Source organism: Anser cygnoides, chromosome W (genome assembly GCF_040182565.1).
Source record: "Anser cygnoides isolate HZ-2024a breed goose chromosome W, Taihu_goose_T2T_genome, whole genome shotgun sequence".
Taxonomy (NCBI): domain Eukaryota; kingdom Metazoa; phylum Chordata; class Aves; order Anseriformes; family Anatidae; genus Anser; species Anser cygnoides.
The window spans coordinates 14,894,154-14,916,343 of record NC_089911.1 but is presented as its reverse complement, the minus strand read 5'-3'; the positions used below and the strand labels follow the sequence as shown (position 1 = coordinate 14,916,343).

The window sequence follows — 22,190 nt, the reverse complement described above, 5'->3', positions numbered from 1 at the left end:
GGACAATCTTCTCCAGAACTTTTCCAGGGACTGAGGTTAGTCAACAAGTCTGTAGTTACCAGGGTCTTCTCTCATGCCCTTTTGCAGATGGGTATTACATTGCCTAGCTTCCAGTCAGTGGGGACCTCCCCAGACTCCCACGACTTTTGATAAATTGTTGAGAGAGGTCCAGCTATAATGTCCACTAATTCCTTCAGCACTCTGGGGTGAATCCTGTCAGGCCCCATGGGCTTATGAATACTGAGCTGATACAACTGTTCCCTTACAATTTTGGTGACCACAGATCGAAAGTCACTGCTCCCCCCGTCATGGTCCTCCGTCTCTGAGGTCTGGGCAGCCCAAGATCTGTTGTTACTATTAAATACTGAGAAAAAGAAAGGCATTAAATGCCTCTGTCTTTTCCTCCTCCTTGTTAGGTGACCATCCGCTCCAAGTATCATTCCAATAGTTTCCTTTGACCTCCTCCTGCTGTTAACAAACTTGAAGAAGCCTTTTTTGTTGTCTGATACCACAGTGGCCAGTGTCCACTCAAGTTGGGCTTTGGCTTTTCTCATTTTCTCCTTGAAGACGGGAACTGTAGCTCTGTACTCTCCTTGCTTCCAGAGGTCATATATTTTCTTTTTCTGCCCTAGTTCGAGGAGGGGTTCCCAGTTCAGCCAGGCCAGTCTTCTGCTCTGCTTGCTCGATTTGCGGCACAGTGGGATTGCCTGCTCCTGGGCTTTTAAAAGGTGGTTCTTGAAAAGTGATCAGTTCTCATGGACCCGTAAACCCTCTAGAGCAGATTCCCAGGGGACATTGCTAACTAGCTTCCTGAGAAGGTTAAAGTTTGCAGTCGTAAAGTTCACAGTGGCAACTCTGCTGAACATTTTTCTCCTTACACCAAAAATTTTGAACTCAACTAATTCATGATCACTATAGCCAAGACAGCCACCTACCGTCACCTCTCCCCACAAGGCCTCCCCTATTCTCAAACAACAGATAAGGGCCAGGCAACATTCCTAGTTAACTCACTCAGTACTTGTGACAGGAAGTTATCTTCAACATGATTTAGGAATTTCCAAGCCTTATTTGTTGCAGCAGTATGATATTTCCAGTTTATATGTGGGAAGTTGTCCTGGTTCCAGTTAGGACAGAGTTAATTTTCCTCCTAGTAGCTGGTAGGGTGCTATGTTTTGGATTAGGATGAGAAGAGCGCTGATAACATGCTGATGTTTTAATTGTTGCAGAGCAGTGCTTACACCAAGCCAAGGACTTTTCAGCTTCTCGCTCTGTCCTGCCAGCGAGCAGGCTAGGGGTGCAGCAGGAGCTGGGAGGGGACAGACCCAGGACAGCTGACCCAAACTGGCCAAAGGGGTATTCCATACCATCTGACGTCATGCTAAACAATATATAGGGTGGCTAGCCGGGGTGGGGGGGCCGGCTGCTCGGGGATAGGCTGGGCATCGGTCAGCGGGTGGTGAGCAATTGCATTGTGCATCACTTGTTTCTTACATATTATTATTATTAATACTATTATCATTATCACTATTATTATTGTTGTTATTATTATTATTTTCCTGTCTTAATAAACTGTCTTTATCTCAACTCACAGGCTTCACTTTCCCGTTTCTCTCCCCCATCCCAGAGAGGGAGGGGGGAGGGTGAGCGAACGGCTGTGTGGTGTTTAGCTGCCAGCCGGGTTAAACCACAACAGAAGTGGAAGTCTCCCATAAGGATGAGGGCAACCAGTTCCAAAAGCCCGAGATTTCTCCCAGTTGCCTATAGAATAGCTCTTCTTCCCCAATTTACTTTGGGTGATCGATGTTCAGACCACTCCTACTGCTTTACTTCAGAAAATAACCTTTTATCAATGAATATTTTATGCCATCCATTTCCTCTGTAGATTTTCAGTGTCCAATGACATCTCAGAAAATACTTTTGCTTTTTGATAGCTTAAAAAATTTCAAAATTTCATTTAGCCTATGTAAATTAAGCAATGTTTAATCTATCAATTTAGCTCAACTGAGGAAATTGTATCCTAAGTATCTTTTTTGTTTTCCTCTGGGAATACAGTAAAAGAAAGATCCTTCTATACAAAAAAGCCCACACTTTCAGAGACTACCATAGACCTTCAGAAGTTGTATGAAATCATATAACTGTTTGACTTTTAGCATGTTAATGTAGAAAAGACATTTGTCCAAACACCAATAAATACATTTTTTTTGTTTTGCTATTCATGTTAGTAGTAACTACTTAATGAACTCTGCAAAAGTCATGAAAACTTCTGTCCTATAAACCCAGATTTAAAACTATATTCTGCTGTCTCTAGTCCAACCATCATTACAAGTGCTTAATAGTTCTCCTGGAAAGCTGGAACTCACTTCTGTATGTACTGCTCTGAGACCATGAGGTTTTATATGTTTAGGAGAACTACCTGTGATCCATATTTGAATGTAGCTTATCCTGGAATATAGAATATATGTAGGAGTATATATAGGAAAAATATAGGAACATATATATAGGAAAAAATCCTTTATTTAAGAAAAAAAGCTGATTTAAATACATTGAAAAGATCTAAATTCTGCTTTTTTTTTAAAATTATTTCTCCAGATCCACTGGTACAACTCAGGGAAAAATTTACCTATAAGACATAACACATAAATGTATCAGAGAGCTGATCCCTTCATTTTTCTTCTCACCACTAATTCTGTCAGACTTTTCTGGAAAAGTGAAAATGTCAAACACATCTGATTATGTAACTTAGGTTTCCTTTCATCACATCATATCAAACTGAGGGAAGATTTACTTAATTTACAGTACTAATAATGCAATGAATATATTATGTTCTCTGGATCAATCTTTTGTTCATTTCCACCAATGAGTCTAGACAGACTTACTGTTTTATTAGGGGCAGAATTTGGAACACCTGAGTACCCATGAATGTATCTAAATGCATTTTATATATGCTTAAGAAGAGAGAGGTGTTTCAAATATGTGTACAGAATCACAGAATCACAGAATAATCTAGGTTGGAAGAGACCTCCAAGATCACCTGGTCCAACCTCTGACCTAACACTAACAAGTCCTCCACTAAACCATATCACTAAGTTCAACATCTAAACATCTCTTAAACACCTCCAGGGATGGTGACTCAACCACCTCCCTGGGCAGCCCATTCCAATGCCTAACAACCCTTTCAGTAAAGAAGTTCTTCCTAACATCCAACCTAAACCTCCCCTGGCGCAACTTTAGCCCATTCCCCCTCGTCCTGTCACCAGGCACATGGGAGAATAGACCAATCCCCACCTCGCTACAGCCTCCTTTAAGGTACCTCTAGAGAGCGATAAGGTCGCCCTGAGCCTCCTCTTCTCCAGGCTGAACAATCCCAGCTCCCTCAGCCGCTTCTCATAAGACTTGTTCTCCAGACCCCTCATCAGCTTCGTTGCCCTTCTCTGGACATGCTCGAGCACCTCCATGTCCTTCTTGTAGCGAGGGGCCCAAAACTGAACACAGTACTCGAGGTGCGGCCTCACCAGAGCCGAGTACAGGGGGACAATCATTTCCCTAGACCTGCTGGCCACACTGTTTCTGGTACAAGCCAGGATGCTGTTGGCCTTCTTGGCCACCTGAGCACACTGCTGGCTCATATTCAGCCGACTATCAACCAATACTCCCAGGTCCTTCTCTGCCAGGCAGCTTTCCAGCCACTCATCTCCCAGCCTGTAGCGCTGCTTGGGGTTGTTGTGCCCCAGGTGCAGGACCCGGCACTTGGCCTTGTTGAACTTCATACAGTTGGCCTCAGCCCATCGGTCCAGCCTATCCAGATCCTCCTGCAGAGCCTTCCTACCCTCGAGCAGATCGACACATGCACCTAACTTGGTGTCATCTGCAAACTTACTGAGGGTGCACTCAATCCCCTCATCCAGATCATCGATAAAGATATTGAAGAGGACTGGCCCCAGTACTGAGCCCTGGGGGACTCCACTAGTGACCGGCCTCCAAGTGGATTTGACTCCATTCACCACGACTCTTTGGGCCCGGCTATCCAGCCAGTTTTTAACCCAACGAAGCGTACGCCAGTCCAAGCCAAGAGCAGCCAGTTTCTTGAGGAGAATGTTGTGGGAAACGGTGTCAAAAGCCTTACTGACGTCAAGGTAGACCACATCCACAGCCTTTCCCTCATCCACTAAGCGCGTCACTTTGTCATAGAAGGAGATCAGGTTTGTCAAGCAGGACCTGCCTTTCATAAACCCATGCTGACTGGGCCTGATCGCCTGGTTGCCCTGCAAGTGCCACCTGATGACACTCAAGATAATCTGCTCCATGAGCTTCCCTGGCACTGAAGTCAAACTAACAGGCCTATAGTTTCCCGGGTCTACCCTCGGGCCCTTCTTGTAGATGGGCGTCACATTTGCTAGCCGCCAGTCGACTGGGACCTCCCCTGATAGCCAGGACTGCTGATAAATGACGGAAAGCAGCTTGGCCAGCTCTTCCGCCAGTTCTCTCAGCACCCTTGGGTGGGTCCCATCCGGCCCCATCGGCTTGCGTACATCCAAGTGCTGTAGCAGGTCGCCAACCATTTCCTCTTGGATTATGAGGGCCACATTCTACTCACCATCCCCTTCCACCAGCTCAGGGTACTGGGTATCCAGATAACAACTGGTCTTGCCACTAAAGACTGAGAGAAAGAAGGCATTAAGCGCCTCAGCCTTTTCCTCATCTCTTGTCACTAAGTCTCCGCCTGCATCCGGTAAAGGGTGGAGATTCTCCTTAGTCCTCCTTTTTGTGTTTACATATTTATAAAAACATTTTCTGTTATCTTTAACGGCAGTAGCCAGATTGAGCTCCAGATGAGCTTTGGCCTTTCTAATTTTGTCCCTGCACTGCCTTACAACATCCTTATAGTCCTCCTGAGTGGCCCGCCCTCTTCTCCAAAGGTCATAAACCCTCTTTTTTTTTCCTAAGCTCTAGCTACAACTCTGTTCATCCAGGCCAGTCTTCTTCCGCGCTGGCTTGTCTTTGGGCACGTGGAGACAGACCGCTCCTGAGCCTTTAAGATTTCCTTCTTGAAGAGTGCCCAGCCTTCCCGGACTCCTCTGCCCTTCAGAACTGCCTCCCAAGGGACTCTGCCAACCAGTGTCCTGAACAGCTCAGTCTGCCCTCCGGAAGTCCAAGATAGCAGTTTTACTGATCCCCCTCCTGACCTGGCCAAGAATAGAGAACTCTACCATTTCGTGGTCACTCTGCCCAAGACAGCTCCCGATCACCACATCTCCCACCAGTCCTTCTCTGTTTGTGAAGAGAAGGTCAAGCGGGGCACCTCCCCTGGTAGGCTCACTAACCAGCTGCATCAGGAAGCTATCTTCCACACTCTCCAGAAACCTCCTAGACTGCTTCCTCTGAGCTGTACTGTATTTCCGAGTATACCATCTGAACTTTTTGAAAGAGATGTTTAAATTTTTCACATTGTGTATTTATGCACCAAAATCAGATGCTTAATTATTTACAAACTGTACATATACTTAAGAGAGGAGTGATTACATTGTTTCTGAGCATTGCTTGTTAAGAGTCATAGTTAAAATACAGCTTGTGCAGCCATGCATGCTTTTCTTCAGGTTTGAAACCTCCAATTTTTTAATTACAGATCTTTGTCACTAGACTGCAATTTCATGGATTTGCTTCATTTTTGCTTCATTTAAGCAACATCCTACACAGGGCTCTCAATGACAGGCAGTCTGAACACTTGTCGCATTTCTATGCATGACATCCCAGGTTCGAGACCACCCGGTCCTGAGGGAAGTGGCTAATGTAGTTGCAAAGACTATCTCCATCATATTAGAAAAGTCTTGGCGGTCAGGAGAAGTCCCTGGTGACTGGAAAAAGCCAACCATCACTCCCATTTTTAAAAAGGAGGGAAAGGAAGAACTGGGGAATTACAGACCGGTGAGCCTCAACCTCTGTGCCTGGCAAGATCATCAGAAAGATTTTTCTGGAAGCAATGTTGAGGCACTTCAAAAACCAGGAGGTGATCTGAGAAAGCCAGCATGGCTTCACCAAGGGCAAATTGTGCCCGATCAATCTGGCGGCCTTCTATAATGGAGTCACTGCATCAGCTGATAAGGGAAGACCTACCGATGTCATCTACCTGGACTTCTGTAAGGCCTGTGGTATGGTCCCACCTGACATCCTGGTCTCCAAACTGGAGATGGATTTGAAGGGTGGACCATTGAGTGGATAAGGAATTGGCTTGAAGGCCGCACCCAGAGAGTGGTGGTCAATGGCTCTATGTCCAGGTGGAAACCAGTGACGAGTGGTGTCCCTCAGGTGTGTCTTGGGACTAGTACTGTTTAATGTCTTTATCAGTGATATAGACAATGGGATTGAGCGCACCCTCAGCAAGTTTGCAGATGACACCAAGCTGAATAGTGCAGTCGATACAACAGAAGGAAGGGATGCCATTCAAAGGGACCTGGACAAGCTTGAGAAGTGGACCCATGTGAACCTAATGAGGTTCAACAAGTCAAAGTGCAAGGTGCTGCACCTGGGTTGGGGCAATCCCAGACATGAGTACAGACTGGGAGAAAAACTCATTGACAGCAGAAGGCTAGCGGCATCCTGAGCTACATCAAAAGAGGAGTGGCCAGCAGGTCAAGGGAGGTGATTGTCCCCCTCTGTTCTGCCCTTGTGAGGTCCCACTTGGAGTACTGCATCCAGGTCTGGAGCCTCCAGCACAAGAAAGATGTGGATCTCTTAGAGCAGGTCCAGAGGAGGGCCATGAAGATGATCAAGGGGCTGGAGCATCTCTCCTATGAAGAAAGGCTGAAAGAGCTGTGGCTATTCAGCTGACAGAAGAGAAGGCTCCGGGGTGACCTCCTTGCAGCTTTTCAGTACTGAAAGGGGACTCAAAAAATCACAGAATCACAGAATTGTAGGGGTTGGAATCGACCTCAAGAGACCATCGGGTCCAACCCCCCTGCCAAAACAGGTTCCCTAGAGCAGGCTGCCCAGGTAGGCGTCCAGACGGGCCTTGAATATCTCCAGAGAAGGAGACTCCACAACCTCCCCGGGCAGCCTGTTCCAGCGCTCCATCACCCTCACCGTGAAGAAGTTCTTTCGCATGTTGGTGCGGAACTTCCTGTGCTCCAGTTTTTGGCCGTTGCCCCTTGTCCTATCCCCACAAACCACTGAAAAGAGGGTGGCCAAATCCCACTGTCTCCCACACTTAAGATATTTGTAATCATTGATAAGATCCCCTCTCAGTCTTCTCAAGGCTGAACAGACCCAGGTCTCTCAGTCTTTCCTCATAGGGAAGATGCTTCAGGTCCCGTATCATCTTTGTTGCTCTCAGCTGGACTCTTTCCAGGAGATCCCTGTCTTTTTTGTACCGGGGAGCCCAGAACTGGACACAGTACTCCAGGTGAGGTCTGACCAGGGCAGAGTAGAGGGACAGGATCACCTCCCTTGACCTGCTGGCCACGCTCCCTTTAATGCACGCCAGGATCCCATTGGCCTTCTTGGCCACCAGGGCACACTGCTCATGGTCAACCTGTCATCCACCAGGACCCCAAGACTTTCTCTGCATGTCGATGAAGATGTTGAACAAGACCGGACCCAGCACCGACCCCTGGGGAACACCGCTAGTCACAGGGCTGCAGCCGGACTCTGTGCCGCCGATCACCACCCTCTGAGCTCAGCCAGTCAGCCAGTTCTCAACCCACCTTACTGTCCACTCATCTATCCCACGCTTTCTCAGCTTTGCTAGCAGGACATCGTGGGAGACAGTATCAGAAGCCTTGCTAAAGTCAAGGTAGATGACATCCACTGCTATCCCCCCGTCTACCCAGCTGGTGATGCCATCATAGAAGGCAAGGAGGTTGGTCAAGCACGATTTCCCCTTGGTGAATCCATGCTGACTACTCCTCATAACATTCTTCTCTTCCAATTGCTTGGAGATGGCATCCAGAACAAGCTGTTCCAACACCTTTCCAGGGACAGAGGTGAGACTGACTGGCCTGTAGTTTCCCGGATCCTCCTCCTTTCCCTTCTTGAAGACCGGAGTGACACTGGCTATCCTCCAGTCTTCAGGCACCTCTCCTGTTCTCCAGGACCTTTCAAAGATGATAGAGAGCGGTTCAGCGATCACCTCCGCTAACTCCCTCATCACACATGGATGCATCCCATCGGAGCCCGTGGATTTGTGTTCATTGATCCCACTCAGATGCTCCCGAACCACTCCCTCGTCAACCAGGGGGGAGGTCTCCATTTCCCAGACTCTTTTTCCTCCCTCCAGGGTCCAGGAGTCCCGGGGGGGAGTCTTTGAAGCAAAGACCAAAGCAAAGAAGGCATTCAGTATCTCTGCCTTCTCAGCGTCCCCCGTTACCAGGACACCCTCCTCATTCAGCAGGGGACCCCCACAACAGTGTCACCCTTAGTAGCCTGCCCCTTAATTCTCACCCACAAGCTCTCCACTCATTTTTCACCCTCTTCAAAAAGATGGAGAACAACTTTTTGCTCAGGCAGACAGTGACAGGACAAGGGGAAATGGCTTTAATCTAAAAGAAGGGAGATTTAGAATAGAGGTTAGGAGGAAGTTCTTCCCTCAGAGGGTGGTGAGGCAGTGGAACAGGTTGCCCAGAGAGGTTGTGGATGCCCCATCCCTGGAGGTGTTCAAGACCAGGTTGGACAAGGCCCTGGGCAACCTGCTCTAGTGGTTGCATCCCTGTCCATGGCAGGGGGGTTGAAACTAGATGATCTTTAAGGTCCCTTCCATCCCAAGCCGTTCTATGATTCTATGATACCCTTAGAGAGTAGTTATAGTACATTCCTCTGAACTTTGAATACTTAATTCCTCCAAGTGTATGAAGTCAGAAATTGTGTTTAACTCAACCTTACACATATCCAGTGAGTAAAAAGCCCTTGAGATATACTAGCGATACCTCTCAAATTACTGTAGACTCATCTGATTTATAATCCAAATTCATTTCTCTTGAGTAAGCTAAACAAGGGAAGAAACCCATTTACAGCAGCTAGTCTATTATGCACTACATTTTGAAAATACAAACCTCAGTCTTAAGAGTTCTAATAGTTTCAGACTGATGACCGTTCATAAAACAAACACAGATGTGCTGAATGGCAAATAGTAGTTGTTATAGGTGTAAATTTATAAAAGAAAATGAGATTAATGAAACTATGTGTTAACTGAAAATAATTGCACAGATAATTTAAAAGTATAGTTTTCTTTGTTAAAGCAAGGTACAAGGAATAAGACAGGCGATATCATGAAGTGGACTAATTAGAAGAAGAAAGTAGGCCATCTTACAAAAAACATACTGTTTAATCAGGCCATTGAAAGCAATGCAAGAGGAGTAGCAGAACAGTGCAAGTTTTTGAGTCACATTTCTTAAAAAGAAGACAGGCATAACGATCAAAGAAGGATTAGATTCTACCACAGTATCACGCTGATGCTGTGCATAAGAAGAAAGTCGGGCATTTATTCACACTCTCACTTTCGTGCTGAAATTTTAATACCATTTCACAATTTAAAAGTTATTTGAATTTTACAGAGTGAAAAATATTCATTGACTGATTAACAAAGCACTCAAGTTCAGTTATTGTCTTTCCTAATGAACCTGTTACACCACAGTGAGGAATAAAAGCAATGTTTCTTGTAAATAGTTTAATTTCAGGTGAGAAATAACACAAATGTTATATTTGTCACACCCACGTTCAGAGAAAAATACACTTTTCTTTATGTGGAATAAATGCATTCATGATTTATGGGACTGGAGAAGGGAAAAGGATGGGAATAAAGCAGTGTTCTGGTATACCAAAAAAAAACCAAAACTATATAGAGAGGCTACAGCTTACTGAAAGCCAAAACTAAGTTGCCCAGATTGGTGCTTAGCTCCAAGAAAGACTCGATCCACCCCAGAGGTAAGGCTGCTAGTATGTGCCCCAAGGTTTTGTATAAAATCATAGAATCATTAAGGTTGGAAAAGACCTCCAAGATCATCTGGTCCAACCATTACCCTACCACCAATATCACCCACTAAACCATGTCCCTAAGAACCACGTCCAGCCTTTCCTTAAACACCCCCAAGGATGGTGACTCCACCACCTCCCTGGGCAACCTGTTCCAATGCCTGACTACTCTTTCTGAGAAGAAATTTCTCCTAATTTCCAACCTAAACCTCCCCTGGAGCAACGTGAGGTCATTCCCTCCTGTCCTATCACTAGTTAACTGTGAGAAGAGGCCTTTCAGGTAGTTGTAGAGAGCAACAAGGTCTCCCTTGAGCCTCCTCTCCTCCAAACTAAACAACCCCAGTTCCCTCAGCTGCTCCTCATAGGACTTGTGTTCCAGACCCTTCACCAGCTTTGTAGCCCTTCTCTGGACATGTTCCAGGGCCTCAATGTCTTTTTTTTTTTAGTGACGGGCCCAAAACTGAACACAGTACTCAAGGTGCGGCCTCACCAGAGCAGAGTACAGTGTGTAGTGAGTATACATGGCAAGGTTTTGGTAGTGGGGGGCTGTAGGGGTGGCTTCTGTGAGAAGAATCCAGAAGCTGCCACATGTTAGATAAGGGCCAGTTTCAGCATACTCCAAAGGGCCCTGCCGCTGGCCAGATCTGAGCAAATAAGTGATGTTGTTTGTACCTCTGCGAGACCATATTTGAGAAAGGGAAAAAACTGCTGCAGAACAGCAGCTGGGAGAGTGAGGAGTGATGAACAGTCTTGCAGACACCAAGGTCAATGAAGAAGGAGGGGGAGAAGGTGCTCCAGGCACCAGAGCAGAAGATCCCCTGTGGCCTGTGGAGAGGACCATGGTGAAGCAGGCTGTCCTCCTGCAGCCCATGGTGTACCACGGTAGAGCAGGGTTCCACGCTGCAGCCCGTGGAGGAGACCACGGTGGAGCAGGTGGATCTGACCTGAAGGAGGCTGCGGCCTATGGAGATCCCCTACCAGAGCAGACTTCGGGTCAGACCTGTAGCCCATGGAGAGGAGCCCACACAGGAGCAGGTGATCTGGCAGGAGACGCTGCCTGTGGGGGACCCAGGTTGGAGCAGTGTGCTCCTGGATAGACCCCGTGTTATGAACCCATATTTGGAGCAGTTCTTGAAGAGCTGCTGCCTGTGGGAAGCCCACGTAGAATCAGTTTGAGAAGGACTGCATCCCATGGTAGGGACCCTATGCTGGTGAAAGGGAAGAGAGTGACTGTGAAGGAGCGGTAGAGGAGAAGCTATAGAACGGCAGCAACCCCCATTCCCCCATTCCCCTGTGCTGCTTGGGGGGAAGAGGTGGAAGAGGGTCGATAGTGGGAAGGTGCTTTTAGTTTGTTTTCTTTGTTTCTCACTCCTATAGCTTGTTAGTAAGAGGCAAAAAAAAAATAAAAATTAATCTTCCTATGGTGAGTCTGTTTTGCCCGTGACAATAATTATTGAGTGATCTCCCTGTGATCTCCTCTGCACAGCTTTCCAGCCACTCTGCCCCAAGCCTGTAGCGCTGCATGGGGTTATTGTGACCGAAGCGCAGGACCTGGCACTTAGTCTTGTTGAACCTCATCCCATTGGCCTCTGCCCATCAACCCATCCTGTCCAGGTCCCTCTGTAGGGCCTTCCTACCCTCCCGCAGATCGACACTTCCCCCCAACTTGGTGTCGCCTGCCAACTTACTGAGGGTAAACTCAATTTCCTCACCCAAATCATCAGTAAAGATATTAAAGAGGATGGGCCCCAACACCGACCTCTGGGGAACACCATTCGTGATCGGTCTCCAGCTGGATTTCACTCCATTCACCACCACTCTCTGGGCCTGGCCATCCAAACAGTTTTTAACCCAGCAAAGAGTATACCTGTCCAAGCCATGAGCTTCCAGTTTCTCCTGGAGAATATGGTGAGAGACCGTGTCAAAGGCTTTGCTGTATGTATGACTTACTGTTGTGGTTTAACCCGGCCGGCAGCTAAACACCACACAGCCGTTCACTCACCCTCCCCCTCCCTCTCTGGGATGGGGGAGAGAAACGGGAAAGTGAAACCTGTGAGTTGAGATAAAGACAGTTTATTAAGACAGGAAAATAATAATAATAACAATAATAATAATAATGATAATAGTATTAATAATAATGTGTACGAAACAATGATGCACAATGCAATTGCTCACCACCCGCTGACCGATGCCCAGCCTATCCCCGAGCAGCCGGCCCCCCCACCCCGGCTAGCCACCCCTATATATTGTTTAGCATGACGTCAGATGGTATGGAATACCCCTTTGGCCAGTTTGGGTCAGCTGTCCTGGGTCTGTCCCCTCCCAGCTCCTGCTGCACCCCTAGCCTGCTCGCTGGCAGGACAGAGCGAGAAGCTGAAAAGTCCTTGGCCTGGTGTAAGCACTGCTCTGCAACAATTAAAACATCAGCATGTTATCAGCTCTCTTCTCATCCTAATCCAAAACATAGCACCCTACCAGCTACTAGGAGGAAAATTAACTCTGTCCTAACTGAAACCAGGACACTTAGAAAAAAAATGGTTTGAATTAAGTTATGAACATTTCAAACTGAAAGACAAAAAGGTTCAAAAGTTTTTCACTGTTGTTATTAAGAAACTTAAATAGTTTATCAGTGAGGTAGAAGAACCATCTTCGAGAGAAAGAAGAGTTTTAGAGCTTTTACCTCCACAAAACATTTTGAAAGTGAAAACTTAAGAAATCAGGAGAGCTTTATGAGTAAGATCTTTTTTATAAGAGTTGAAAAAAAAATCATTGAAAAGTATCACTTCAGTCATTTTAAAGTGGTAGTAGAGCCCAGGACAGAAGGGAAGTGTTCAGTCCATATATTCCATTCAGTTTGTAACATGTGAACAGTTGTAGCTGATGAGAACACAGGGCAAGATTGTATACTTGGAAAGCCCAGGAAGATATTGTTCCAGCTTCTAAAGAACGTCTAAGTTATTGTATTGGGTTTATGTGGGAAGGTTTTGGTAGCAGGAGCAGGGGGCGGGGGGGGGGGGTGTGCGTGGAAGAGGCTGCAAAGATGTCATCTGTGAGACCAGGAGCTGCCGCTATGTCTGACACAGCCAGTTCCAGCCATCTCCAAAAGGGACCCACCACTGGCCAAAGCTTAGACAATGAGTGATGCTGGTTGTGCTTTTGTGTTGACATATTTAAGAAAGGGGAAAAAAATGCTGTGCAGCAGCTGTGAGAGAGAAGAGTAAGAAAAGATGTGAGAGAAAACTCTCAAGACACCAAGGTCAGTGAAGAAGCAAGGGGAGGAGGTGCTCAAGACGCTGAAGCAGAGATTCCCCTGCAACCCATGGAGAAGACCATGGTTAAGCAGGTTGTCCCCCTGAAGACCATGGAGGACCACAGCGGAGCAGATGTCCAAAGTGCAGTCTGTGGCGGACCCCATGCCAGAGCAGGTGGATATGCCCTGAAGGAAACTGAAGCCTCTGGAAAGTTCAATTAAAGAGTGGGCTCATGGCAGGAACGGTAGCTCTGTAGGGGACCCACGCTGGAGTAGTCCATTCCTGAAGAACTGTACTCCATGGTATGGACCCATGCTGGAGCAGTTCTTGAAGAACTGCATCCCACAGGAAGGATCCATGTTGGAGCACTTCCTGAAGGACTGTGTCCAGTGGGAGGGACCCCACACTGGAGCAGGGGAAGAGTGTGGAGAGGAAGGAGCTGCAGAGATGTACTGTTATGAACTGCCGCAACCCCCATTCTCTACCCCCCATGCAAATTGAGGGGGAGGAGGTAGAAGAATCGGGGGTGAATTTTAGCCTGGGAAGAAGGGTGGTGGGTGGTGGGTAGGTGTTTTTAGTTAGTTTGGGTTTTTTTTAGTTCTCACTATCCTATTCTACTATTAACTGGCAATAAATTAAATGAATCTTCACCAAGTCGAGTCTGTTTTGCCCACGACAATAATTCCTGAGTGAGCTCCCTGTCCTTATCTCAACCCACAAGCCTTTTCATCTTATTTTTCTCCCCTGTCTTGCTGAGCAGGGGGAGTGAGAGAGAAGCTTGATGAGCACCTGGCTACCAGCCAAGGTTAACCCACCACAGTAAGAAATAATTTAACACACTAACATATATGCAAAATTGTGAAAGTGAGGTTTCTGTTATCTCCTCCTCAAAAGACTATTTCAATGATTTACATTTACCATAAACCAAAATGTTCAAAGACTAGGAGCCTATTTATAGCACACATTACAGTCTTAAATTAATCTCTAGAAGAGTATAAATGCTTTCCCTACCCCACAAAGCAGGATGTATTTTATGCTGCAGGCTATTTGCACTACTATTTTTCTTGTGACATTCATATTCCACCCTATGTTCTATACTTGGGTTCTAGTTAAAAGCACAATACTGTTAGCGTCATTCTGTTAGATCATTATGCTGAGAAAAATAATTAACAACACATCAAAGATGTATGTCTTAGGAAAAGAAATAAAAAATTTCTGATACCTGCGACATTAGAGGAATACAAAAATAAAAAGAAGTTTGCTGAATAACTGGAATAGTCTTCATGAAGGAAAAAAAAATCCAAGTATTAAATAAGCTTCCTACTCTGTAAACTGTATACAAAACATTGGGCACTACTACATTTTGCCTGCTTAATTCAAACATCACTAACTTCTTACTTCTGTTATTCTTTGAAATAACAATACAATTAGAAAATATAAGTGAATATAAATCTTATACTTTAAGTCAATATAATGAAGTTTAGTACTTTAGGATCATAAAACCCTAGGATTGTGAACCCATAGGGTCAAATAACTTATGAATTGTTTTCATTCCCACTGCAGATTTTTATGGCTCTGCTACACAACATTAACTGTACAATTAGCTACAGTAAGAACATCTCTCTACGGTCAATTCCAATCCACTTTAACACAAAATAGATAGGTTGCACTGACTCTCCATTGAGGAGATCGGTTTGTGTCATATTATTTGAGGCTTACCCTCTTGATCCCTGTAGAACTTCTCATTCTATTACATGCAGTTGCATACAACTGCTGGTAGACATTTGGAAAACAGATGGGCCTTGACAAGCCAGTCTGCTTTGAAAATGTCTTAGAAGAACTAACAAATTTGAATTTTGATGTTTAGCACAAACTGTTCAATCAGTATACTTTACTAGTCCAACAATTTTAATCTCCAAATAATTATGTAAAAACACACACATTTCTACTGAAGCTTTCCAAAAACTTGTGTTTTAACCAAATTTTAAATAAAATTTAAAATAATTTTTAGTGGAATTATTTTTTCTTCAAAGCTGGTCGTTTATGCTGATGTTTTCTTACCTCATTGTCTGACTCCACAAGCACTTGATCATATTCACTAAGGGCTACTAGGAACATGATAGATGTGACATTTTCAAAGCAATGTATCCATTTTCTTCTTTCTGATCGTTGGCCTCCTACATCCACCATTCTGCAAAATTAACAATGACCACATAAATTCTACAAATACCTTAGCAGATAAACATACAGTCACATATGGAACATTGAATTCAAGAATTTAGATGAAAACACAGTTTGGTTTGTTTTTCTTAAAAAAATAATAATTCCATTAATATTTCACAGAATTGTAGAATTGTTCAGGTTGGAAGGGACCTCTGGAGGTCATCTGGTCCAACCTGCCTGGCTCAAGCAGGACCACTTGCCCAGGACCAAGTCCAGACAGCTTTTGAAGATCTCCAAAGAGGGAGACTCCACAACCTCTCTGGGCAACCTCTTCAAGTGCTCAGTCACCCGCACAGTAAAGAAGTTTGTGCCCATTGCCTCTTGTTCTGACACTGGGCACCAATGAAAAGAGCCTGGATCTGTCTTCATTGCAGCCTCCTTTCAAGTATTTATAGACATTGATGAGATCCTATCTGAGCCTTCTCTAGGCTGAACAGTCCCAACTCTCTTAGCCTTTCCTCCTAGGAAAGATACTCCAGTCCCTTGATCATCTTCATGGCCCTTCGTTGAACTCTTTCCAGTAGCTCCATGTCTCTCTTCTAATGGGGAGCCCAGAACCAAACAGAGATGCAGCCTCACCAATGCTGAATAGAGGGAAAGGATCACCTCTCTTGACCTGTTGGCAGTACTTTGCCTAATGCAGCCCAGGATTTCTTCTTTGTGGCAAGGGCACATTGCTGGCTCATGTTCAACTTGGTGTCCACCAGAATCCCCTAGGTCATTTTCTGTCAAGCAGCTTGACAGAAAAGCAGCAATAGACTCTGTGTGGCTCCCAGGATATACTGGTGCATGAGTTTGTTCCTCCCCAGGGGAGGAACAAAGGGGGGGGAGGGAGAGAGTAACCAGCAGTCCTGTGAGGGACTCATAGACAGGGCTGCTGAACAAAGGGCATGGGGTAATGTGAAAGGGAGGAATTGCAAAATCAACAAAATGGGGGTTAAGCAGGGTCACCTCCAGCACTTGCAGGTAAGCAAGGATGTGTCTACAAGGCACCATTATGGATAAGTCCCCCACATCCAACATGTTGGGGTGCGTCTCTAAATTGCCTGTATACATGTATGCATGTAGGATGGGAAATAAACAAGATGAGTTAGAGAAGTGCATACAGTTGCAGGGCTACAATCTTTCTGGGATCATGGACACGGTGGGATAATTCCCATGACTGAAATGTTGCAATGAAAGTATACAGGCTTTTTAGGAAGGACAGGCTGGGGAGATGAGGAGGGGGGTCTTGTTTTCTATGTGAGCTAGAGTGCATGGAGCTCTGCCTGGAGATGGATGAGGGAGGAGCTGACTGAGAGCTTATGGGTTAGGATTAAAGTTGCCCAGCTTATTACAGCTGCCTAATTTTAAGAGCATAAACTGAATACAATGTATTTACTAAACTTAATAGCCAAAATAAAAACTGAAATTTGCCTGCAGAGTGTACTCCTAATTCATTAGGCATCTCAATGTAACTAGACACTCGGGTGTCTTAATTGCAATTGTAATTGATAGTTATTCTTTAAGCAACTGTTTTTGCACTCAGAATGAGCTGTGGGGAAAATCATTTGTTGGAGCGGTAGTAAACTCACAAAATATCACTTCTCTCTAAAAATCAAGTACAGAAGTGGTACCTTCACATTTCATAATTTACATGAATCAGAAGGAAATGTGATTGCATTTTCTTATTATTATTCATAATGAAACAGCTATACTCATTCTACTGAAAAATTACTTCCAGTTTTTCTGTCAGTAATTCACTTCAGAAAAAGTCTATTTGTCTCTCATCCTCTTGACATCTTTAATGATAGCTGCCCTTCATATATGGACAAAAACATAAAATTACATAAAATTATCTCAAACTTTAAACATAGAATAATTTGTACTTTTAACCAATACCCTGTACATGGTATTACTAATATAAAAGGAAAAGAATAAAAAGAAACAAAGCATCTGTCTACTTTTTTCTACCTGAAAATGACGCTTTGTAAGTCGAATGGATATTCAATGATCCCTGTTGTTGGGACTCGAACTCTAAGCACATCTTGCTGAGTTGGCAGGTAGGTTGAATCTGCTATGCGGTCCAAATCGTTAAGATAACTAAAGACAGGGAGAAACAACAGGAATGCAAGACAGTGACACCATTATACTACTGAGGAGAAGAGAAGGGAAGACTTGGGAAAAGAAGTAGGATGTGGGATAGGAAGAAGTGCAACAGAAAAAAGAGCAATATTGGCATAAAAGAGGGAAGAAAATGGACATTTTCATAGCTTCCAGTAAATAGTACAAAAGGACAGCATAATCATTATGATTTTCATATAAATTTGCTTGGATTTCACACATGGAACTACCAACAATTCAGAATTTTTAATTATTAAATTCTGGGTAAAGACAAATAATATGATAAAATGTCTAAGAAATATAAACCAATATAATTTTATCTGAAAATATCTTTTTCTTGATATTTACTCTGTAGTGTCAACACAGACACATGGATAGAGAAACATGAATCTCTTAAGTGACAGTTAACTCATTTAGCAGAGATCATTATCAGTTACAAAATGGTAGGAGGATAAATCGCACTCTTTGGAGCTAAAAGAAACAAACTCACACTGACTGATTAAAAAAAATCTCTCCGGATATTGTTATCAGAAGGGAGAGCTATGATCATCTAGTGTGATGTCTGGCACCTGAAATTCCTTCATCCAGGCAGAAAGTTCTGATAAAGTTATTAAGCCTACAGTACGTGAAATGCATCCAAGTCAGTTAGCAAATAATCTGAAACTGCAATAAAACTGTAATGACTTTTTAACTACAACAACTCTTCTGCTATTGCTTAATGGTGGTTTTCAACCATAAAGCAGCAGTGCACTGGAGGTTTTAGTTAACTTTCATAAAAGATGCTTCAAAAAAAAAAATTTGTTTGGATCCAGCAGTTGCACGCAAATTTAGTGCACCAGGCAGTTTGGGCTCTCCCCAGGCTAGATGTCTGCTGTAGGAAATGAAGTTTTTGTGTATTTGATTACTTCCAAGCACAAGGATGACCTACTTGGTCAGAGTTAGTCACTGATAAAATAACCTAAGGCTACCATGATTCATTCTAGGGGAAGACACCAATAGACTCTGTGCAGTTTATCAAATTACTGAATATCACTAAGCTCTGAATATATTCTTTTCTTCATAGTTATTATTTAAGGTGTTATTTTAAAAAATAAATTCACATAAAAAATAACTAGGCTACTTCTAGATACTCGGAATGATTTGCTATGAAATAGTGAATGTTGTCATGAACAATGACAGAAACAGCAATTTGAATTCTAATTTACAGTATAAATACAGAAGAATTAATTTGTTAACCCTTGCAGAGAGCCAAAAATATTATCAAATTTTCTTCACTATGATTTTATTCATGAAAGATTAAGCTGACAGTAAACGTTGAATATGAGAATATTACACATAATAAGAAAGATGTATTGAACCATATATCTTAGAAAAAATATATTCAGAAGTTAGTACTCTGATAAAATTTTCTCAGAACACTATTTCTAGGGTTTTCTAGGGTTTTTCTATTTTTTTTTTTGAATATTTTCTCAGAACTAGTTTCTGCCAATGGGAAAAAGGGCTTGAAAATCCGAGCATTTCATCTGCCCTTAGATGTTTTACACAAAAAGCAGAATAGATAAGCTGATCATCAATTTGTTGCGGGGTGTGTGGATTTGTTATGGATAACCACAGGAGGAAATCCAAAGAGACACTGAAACACTAATTGACCTCTTTTTTCCTCCCACCCCTCTGTTGTCTGGAATATGTACTTGGATTTTTCCTTTCTCGAAGGTTATTTGGGCACCTGGTTTATTTAATAGGTCTCGCCCTAAACAGAGGAAGGGGACATTGCAGCAAGTATAAAAATTCATGAGTCAAAACTCATTTCTTAATTTCACATTTAATTGGTTGCAAGAAGGGTTTAACCTCTCACTTTCCCATGGCCCCAATCACTGACATAGAGAATTTACTCAATGGTCCCTTGCAAATGTTTACTACCAAATAAGTGTTTGCTGTATCTACTAAAAAAAACTGTAATCTCATTCCCTGGCTTTACTGGAACCAGGGGCTCTGCTGGGATACTGGATAATTCTGACCCCGGTTCCCTTCAATCTGATTCTTCCGTACCAATCATTAACAAGTCCTCATCAGGAACACTTGTTAATTTTGTCTCTCTGGATTGGTTCAGTTTTGGGCATTCATTCCTTCAATGCCCCTCCTCCTGACAAGATGTGCTCTGATTTAATCCCAATGAGTCAGATGGGCAAGGGGTAGATATTATATATTATATATATATTATCCCTTGTCCTCTTCCTCTGCTTCGATTTCCCATCAACCTGCCTCTTCCTCCTTTTTGAAATCCTTTACCACTTGACGATGTTTGGGTTTGAACCATAGCTGTTGCAAGCAAACTTTCCTGCATTTTTGCATTCTTCTGTTTCTCTTTTTGTCTTTTCTCCCTTTCTACTTCATCTCATCTCAATTAATTAGGAAATAGACATTCCTGAAACTCCATCTCCTCTCTGCAACTTCTAATGGATATCGGGGGCTGATTGTCCTATAAACAGCATATTAAATGTTACTTTATTTGCCTCAACAGGATTTAAGTCCATCCATTTCCTAGCTACTTCGCATAATCTTTCATAAAATGCTGACTGGTGCTCATCAGGACCCTGAGTTACTTGATATAATTTAGAAATATTCTTAGGCTTCAGTACCCATGCTTAATCCTGTAAGAAAGAGTGTTTTTGTGTTTTTGTAAAGAGATGTTACATTGTTTAGGAGGAAGGAATGTGGTATTGAGATATGCTTGCAGTGATAAGAAAGCTTACCAGACAACCTTGTAAAATGCAGACAACAAGACTCCTTAGTGCAATTAAGCGAAAATCACAGTGTCAACTCAAGTCAGATAAGGGAAGGAATATTGCCACCTCATAGAGTAAAAAGTCACAAGAAAATTGAAAAATAACAGGCTGGCAACTGAAAGCCATGTATTATCTGTGAAGCGTCGGATAGGTTGTGAATCTGGAGTACCCAGTCAATGGGGAAACAGGGGAGGGTCCCACTCATTGAGAGAGAAAGTATATAAACTGTGCTATGTAATTAAAAGGCACGCTCCTGCTTGCAGGACACCCGCCATTGCAATTGTGAATAAAAATGCTACTTCACTGAGATCCTCGCCTGAGCCTATGTTATTGGCCACAGAGTGTTTTCCACAATCCCATACAAAATTAACTGCTGATATGGTTTTACAAGCGTTTTACCTCCATCTATATTTGGATCCCAAGGAGGTTCTTGCTCTGGCATGAACCTCTCCAGCCCTTCCCTTACATTAATCTTCCTATTTTCCTCATTAGCCTTCTCTAACACCAACTGTCTCTCTTTCAACATTTAACAAAACCTGCATGTCTTCCAGTCAGGATTGTGATTAAGTACAGTCATTTGAAATGACCTTCTCAGGATTTTCTCTGTAGGACGCGGCTGACTCTTTCCAATTTATAATGGTACTTTTACAAAAAACATTAATCCCTGGGGTCATACTGCTTCCCGAAGTGGGGCCTGAAATGCTACCGGATTTTGTGCCCTCAATTCTCCCTGCAATTGGACTAAATCCTACCACTCCCCTAAAGTCTTCACTCCCTTGCCTTTCATCTACAATGCTTCCTCGATCTGAATCTCTTTCATTGGATACCAAAAGCTGTACATCCTCTTCCTCTTCACCTTGTTTCAAACACCTCTTTCCGATACTACATGCTGAGCAACACCTAGATAGATGCTTAATCTCTTTATCAGACATCATCATCATTACATTACCATCATTGATTAACAGTTTACATTTTTCCTAGTCTCATGATCATCCCATAAAGAAAAAAAAATCTAAATAAGGTGCTTAATTACCTATTTATCCCATTTGCCTGTTTTGACAAAATAACATCAGTTATAAAATAGTATTATAATGCAAAGTACCCAATCTCAGTCATTTTTCCCTATCATCTAATTTGTATTTAGTCCACCACTGCATGCAATATTGCTTCAGTTTTCCTTTATTTAGGGGATCCCCACCAAACTTATTCCAGTTCTTAGGGATGCATCCTAAAGGTGAACAAGGAGTTGGTTCTGAGGAAGGACTAGTCCCCATTTTACCACACGAAATGGTCTATACCCACAACTCTGGTCGCTGCCATCTATGTGTATGAAACTACTTAACAATATTACAACTGACCCACAACTTCATACACTCTGGATGTCACCATCTACATGCATGAAATTATTTATTACAAATGCTGGCCCAAACCAAAACTCTTTAACAAAGCCTCCTAACCCCCCTTTACAACCTTAACCAAAAATAATACCTCACCCACATTTGGCATTGCACCACTGAGTCGCTTACTGCTTCCGGACAGGGAGAGGATCCCGGGAGTCCCCGATCAAAATGGTCGGTGCACGCTGGAGTCCTGCAAATCCCTTCTCCCCACTGGCAGCCAGCAAGACGATCTGGGAAAGGCTCTAAGGCTGTCCCATCTGTGTCACCAAAAATTGTTGTCCAATAAAAAGTTTGGATTTGTTAGCCAGTGTGCAATAAGCCAATCCACACACTAGATTGAGATATTGTTTATTTCAGAGTTGCAGAAGTCTGGGTACCAGGTGGTTTCTCACAAAGCTGGCACACCTAAGGATTTTCTGCACCACTCTTTATACAGTTCCTTATCAATACATTTACATGTTTGTACA

At 43.5% G+C, this 22,190-nt stretch overlaps 1 protein-coding gene across 2 annotated transcripts in view; it reads right to left on the bottom strand.

Moving 5' to 3' along the window:
• The window catches only part of LOC125181580 (guanine nucleotide-binding protein G(q) subunit alpha-like), a 152,533-nt gene that overhangs the window by 43,717 nt on the left and 86,626 nt on the right, over positions 1-22,190 (bottom strand). For both annotated transcript variants that reach the window (XM_066987321.1, XM_066987322.1), the window contains exons 4-5: positions 17,388-17,516; positions 15,273-15,402 (exon numbers count right to left, since the gene is read on the bottom strand). In XM_066987321.1, the coding sequence (XP_066843422.1) occupies positions 15,273-15,402; positions 17,388-17,516 (259 nt within the window). The remainder of the gene's footprint in view (positions 1-15,272; positions 15,403-17,387; positions 17,517-22,190) is intronic.